This window comes from Elgaria multicarinata, chromosome 4 (genome assembly GCF_023053635.1).
Source record: "Elgaria multicarinata webbii isolate HBS135686 ecotype San Diego chromosome 4, rElgMul1.1.pri, whole genome shotgun sequence".
Taxonomy (NCBI): Eukaryota; Metazoa; Chordata; class Lepidosauria; order Squamata; family Anguidae; genus Elgaria; species Elgaria multicarinata.
The window spans coordinates 92333544-92339543 of record NC_086174.1 but is presented as its reverse complement, the minus strand read 5'-3'; the positions used below and the strand labels follow the sequence as shown (position 1 = coordinate 92339543).

Below are 6000 nucleotides of genomic sequence, written 5' to 3'. Positions count from 1 at the left end.
CTAAGGTTTATCCTTGGATCATCCAGGGGTCAAACCTGTTCATCTAGGTAACACACAAGGGATCCAGTGCTCAGGCAGGGGCGAACCCTGGATGATCCCAGGATAAACCTTAGGTCTAGCTCTGGCCTCAGTTGCACACAGGTGCGAGAGCACACACACACACACACGTGTGCAACTGTGTCTCAGATACAGGTATACATGAATGACTCAGTTGTACAGATCGCGTGGGGGACACAGCCTCCTCCTCCTCCTCCTCCTCCCTAAACAGTTGGGAGGAGGAAAGTCGCTCTGTTTGCTTCCGCGACCCTCTTCCTCTAACCGTCAGCCTTGGGTGGTCGTTAACTCTTGACTTATGCGCGCGCGCATACACGAAAAGACACACTCCGCTCCCCCACCCTTCCCGAACACCGTTGCCTGCCCGAGTTCAGTTTCCTCATCCATAGGCACGCCGTACTCTATCCTCGATCCCCCCTCCTCCTCAGGCGCTGGGAGGGGGCGGGGCTTCACCGTCCCCCCCAACCAGTGGGAGCCTCAGGATTGGGGTGGAGGGGGCAAAGAGGGTGGGGCGAACACGCCCCTAGGGGGTTGATCCTTTAAATGGACCTGGAGGAGTCTTGGACGGATTTACCACCCTCAAGGGCCGGCGCGCGCGCGCGTGTGTGTGTGAGGCGGTGCAGGCGCAGGGTGGTGGTCGCTTCAAACATATGTAGGAGAGAGAGAGAGGCGCTACGTCGTCACAAGAGCGCGAGAGGAACCGTTTCCCGCGGATAAGTTAGATACATAATATCCCCGTTCCCTCTTCGGCTAGGCGGGGGATGGTAGCGGTACCGAGGAAGCAGTAATCGCTTCTCCTCAGGCCGCCTCAGTCGTCGATTTAGCGCTGGTGCCGCCGCGAGTATGTCTCCCGTCAGCGAGGAGCTGGGAGCAGGGGACGCCTCCGCCGCCGCCGCCTCCACTGCCGCCACGGCGCCCGTGCTCGAAGAAAGCGAGGAGGTGGACGGCGAAGAGAAGCAGGAGAACGGGGAATGGTGCCCGCACGAGGTGCCCCTTGCCTCGGCAGAGGGAGCCGGGGAAGCTCCCCTGATGACGGCCGTCGTGGCGGCGGCGATTCCTCCGGAGAAGAAGAAAGAGAAGGGGGAACTGCTGCAGCCCAGCCAGCAGCCCAGCCAGCAGCAGGAAGACGCAGCGTTCGAGCCCCCTGAGGGCGGCTGGGGCTGGCTGGTCATGCTGGCCTCCATGTGGTGCAACGGGGCGGTCTTCGGCATCCAGAACTCGTGCGGGCTCCTGTTCAAGTCCATGCTTAAGGAATTCGGAGACCCCAAAGACCCGCAACTAATGTTCAGGACAGGTGAGGGAAATGCAATAAAAAAGGCGGAAGGCACGGCAAGGAGTAACACCTCCCGAACTGCCTCCAAACCAAGGTTTCTGTTTTGACACCTAGAGACCCAGAGAGATGCAAGAGAAGAGGGATCATGAGACTTAGTATCCAACCGTGGAAGGGGTGGGGGTAACGAATGAATGGGATGCCCATTGGGGACCATGGGAGCTCTCTGAAGGTCCAGTTGGCGCTCGCAGTTGCAGTGAGTTCCTATGGAACTTCGGAGAGCTCCCCCTTCCTTGTTCCCCAAAGGCGTCTTTGTCATTTGTTTGCAGGTGTGCAGTAGAGACTGAATTGAGCAGCTTTCCTCAGCTCGGTATGCTGGGTGATGAAGCCCAAAAAATCTGGAGAGCACCAGGTTGGGGAAGAGAAGAATAGAAAGTAGATGCCACTGAGGTGGGTTTTTTTTTTAACACCCATGTGGCCCCAAACCCCAAGTCTTTGACTTTTATTGTACAATCAATAGACACAAACACGACTGTGATTTGACAGTGAATTTAATGGCATGCCCTGTAAAAATCTAGAGGATCCATGATTTTGTGCACAGCAGCACAATCTGTGGGTGCAGATGTGATTTGGTGGTAGCTTTGTGGTAACATTCCATATAGAAATCCAGGAGATCCATGCTTGAGGTCCAATGCTTAGGACCTACTCTATGGACTGCACCTTGAGGCCTTGGATCTGTGACTTTTTTGGTGCAGTATTCAGATGTGAGCTGTGTTTTGACAGGAATCATGGTTTTTTCCCCCTCAGTTGTAGTCCTCAGACATAGATGTGAGCTGTGATTTGGTTGCAGTTTGGAAAGGAGATTACCTGGGAAAATCCAGGGGATTTATGAGGATATATGCCTTGGAACCATGTTTTTGCACCATGCAATGCTATGCTGTGAAGCCCCAGTTCTATGGTTTTTATGGTGCAATCTGTGGGTATGGATGTGATTTGGTGGTAACTTTGTGGTAGCATCTCATATAAAAACCCAGGGGATCCATGCTTTAGATGCATGCCTTAGGAGGCACCTGCTCTATGGGCTGCACCTTGAAGCCTTGGATCTGTGACTTTTTTGGCAGAGTACACAGGTGTGAGCTGTGTTTTGATAGTTTTGAGAATCCTGTATAAAACCCGAGAAAGTCTATGCTTTGCAACTGTGTTTTTGCACAGATCCATGTCTGGGATTCATGTATTTATTTATTTATTACATTTTTATACCGCCCAATAGCCGAAGCTCTCTGGGCGGTTCACAAAAATTAAAACCATCATAAAACAACCAACAGGTTAAAACACAAATACAAAATACAATATAAAAAGCACAACCAGGATAAACCCACGCAGCAAAATTGATATAAGGTTAAAATACAGAGCTAAAATAGTATAATTTAAATTTAAGTTAAAATTAAGTGTTAAAATACTGAGTGAATAAAAAGGCATTTATTAAATGGCAGGAGCATGAAATGCCAGATTCTTGATAGTTACAGTGCAATATATGGGCACAGATGTGAACTGTGATGTTATGGTGGCTTTGTTAGCATCCCATATAAAAACCCAAAGTATCCATACCTGTTCTCACTCAATGGTGCTGCTGTGAAGTGTGGGATCCATGATTTTTACAGTGTGCGGTCCATAGAGCAGGTTCCTCCTAAGCAGGGTTCCTGGTTTTGCACCCAAAGAGAAAGAGATTTAACTAGGGAATAAAGTAGACTTATAAAATGTTGAAAGGCGTATGGAGGGTGTATTGACTAGAGTAGTCTCAAAAAGTGGGAGTGCTACATGCCCTACCAATCCTGATACATCACTTCCACCACTTCTTCTTTGGCTCCACCCACTCAAAATTCCTATTGTTAGCAGATGTCTGAACTTGGATATAAGTTTAGCATAGCTTCTGTTTCTTCCTTTTTCTGACTAACTTGTGAAAAATTTGTAAATACAGTCAGCATTTCCCCCCTGAAAGAATAAAAATCCAACAAATTTAGACTTAAAAGATAATGGTGTGCAGCACTGGGATAACAATATCTATGTTGGATATGAAATCTGGTATTTATAATTTATATAGCACCCTTAAGTTCCTGAGGCTGCAATTCTATGCATGGTTATTCGGGAACAAATCCCATTTAACTCAGTAGGATTTATTTCTAAGTAAGGTGCATAGGGTGTGTTAATAAAATTATCAAATGTGTTAGAAGGACAACACTTGTTGAAGGAGAAGCAATGTGGCTTCTGCAAAAGTGTATCTGGCTTCACTAACCGTTTAGATTTCTTGGAGGGTGACACTGTGTACTTAAATTTTGACGAAGTCCTTCATCAAAGACTCCTGAGCAAACTTAGTAATTGTGGGATAAGAAGAGGGGTCCTCTTATGGATTTGTAACTGGTTAAACAACCGAAAGTGGACATTTTTGCAATGGAGTGATAGAAATAGTGAGGTCCCCAACTATCTATACTGGGATCATTGCTTTTTAACTTGTTGTGGGTGAGCTAAATTTGTGGATATCACCAACTAATTTAGGGTGGTTAAAACAAAATGAGACAGCAGAGAGCTTCAATAGGACCTGGGAAATGGGCATTATAATGGCAAATGCAGTTAAAGATGTTGTTCAGATAACATGCTAAGCCATGGTTAGATTGCTAACCCTTTTGCAGCAAATGTTTAGTGAGTGTGTTTAAACCATAGTTATGAAGTCACCATGGATAGGAATGGTTCATATGACATGCTAAGCAATCATGTTTAGCTCAAAATGCTAAACCATTGTGCCTTACCATGTCCTCTGAACAGGTCCTTGTGGAAAAAGTGGATAGGGAGATGTCCCCCACCCACCCACCTAGAGTCATCAAATGAAACTACGGTAAATTGTGGAGATTCAGAACACAGAGCACATTGTCAAACAGTGGAATTTACTATCACAAGATGTAGTGATGGCCACCAATTTGGATGACTTTAAAAGGGAATTTGACGAATTAATTGAGGATAAGGCTATGTTCTGCTTGTGGACTTCCCACAGTCATCTTGGAAGCCTATTGGCCACTCTGGGAACAAAATGATGGGCTAGATAGGCCTTTGTGATCTTATGTTCTTACATAGGGCTCTTATGTTCTTATGATTGGCTAAAATTATTATTCACTCATCTTTGCAAAAACTCTGTAAGGTAGATTTCTGTTAATTCCTGTTTCAAAGATGTAGGACCTGAAGCCAAAAAGCCAATTTGTTCAAAAGTAGATATTGAATTTGTAGATGAAATCTTTCTCAGTAGTCCAGCTTCCTATAATATGTACACAAATTTGTGGGTTATGAAACTATATTAGAGCAGCTTTTCATATGAAAATGTCAGTGACAAACTAGACAAATACCTGTGTTTGTATTGTGATGCCCATTGGCTACAAACAATAAAAACTAGCGCGTGCGAGAGAGAAGAGTTTTTGTTGGTTTAAACTGTAAGACAGCTTATCAAAAACACACGATGGATCAGTACACTTCCATTCTTGTAGTCTGAACACCAACTTAAAAATCTGATTTTTCTGATAGGATTTATTGTCATATGCTAGCTATTTGCAAAAACGTAGCACAGATTTTAGTGTCATTTAATTTAAATAAATGTTAATCAGGAATGTTCACACAAATCAGTACTCATCCAAATTTTTCTAATGTGCAAAATTGTCATTATTTGTGAACAGCTGTTTTGAATTAATGTTGAAATCATCAAAAAAATCCTAGTGCTGTAACATTTCAACCTTAACATATGCAGTCTTTCAAATTTGCTTCCTTTTGTAATAAACAGTGTGTTTCTTTTGGATGGTAAGAAAAGATAAATAAATAGTCAGCTATAACAAATCTTGTTTAAATTAATAGAAGCATTGAGAAGTGGTTCTCTGTTGTATCAAAACAAATTTTAGCAACTGTAGAAAGTGTCCTGCTGAGTACCAAGAGTCTTAGGAAAGCCAGAAGGGAAATGAATCAAATAGAGAGAATTTGTGGTTATTTGCCCTGAAAAAATTTGTTAATCCCATTCCTGTTTGGATTATTCTGTTTAACTTTAACATCTTTAAAGATATTAGTGACGTAGGTGTAAATGATAGCATCTACATTTTAAGGATAGGTAGTGTTCAATGTTTATAAAACTATATATTTGATCCTGATGAAAGCATCTCAAATTGTGTTGACCATCAGTTGATCTTAGTTTTAGCCTGGAGTAGAGATGTAAAATTTCTGGAAATTTTGAAACCATGGAAAAAAACTGGTTTTTCCCCGGGTGTGGTTTCAGGAAAAAATGTATTGTTTTTGAAAAATTGGAAAAAATGCAATATTAGCACTTTTTACAGATTAGAAGTCACTTTGTTATTTTAGGAACATAAAATGTACAAGTTGGTTAGGCATAAAATGATCACATTTGGTATATTAAAAGTACAGTGTATTCAAACAATTATTGCAAATTGAATTTACTTTTTAAAATTCTTACCTTTTTTGTAACAAATGGAGCTACAAGCTCCTGAATTGTAAGGAACTTCTTCGGTTTTGCCAGTTTATGAGGAGCAGGCAAGAAACAATTAAAAACAACAACAAGTAGAAGAGACCATCAATATTAGTAACAAAGAAAATTATTTATGTCTCCGCTAGTCCTCCACAGTGTCAAGCAG

General features: G+C 43.1%; 1 protein-coding gene across 1 annotated transcript in view; it reads left to right on the top strand.

The window, feature by feature from the left end:
* The first annotated feature begins 644 nt into the window (after positions 1–644).
* The window catches only part of SLC16A10 (solute carrier family 16 member 10), a 51332-nt gene continuing 45976 nt past the window's right edge, over positions 645–6000 (top strand). Inside the window, exon 1 of the mRNA XM_063124781.1 lies at positions 645–1348. Within this exon, the coding sequence (XP_062980851.1) occupies positions 898–1348 (451 nt within the window). The 5' untranslated portion in view covers positions 645–897. The remainder of the gene's footprint in view (positions 1349–6000) is intronic.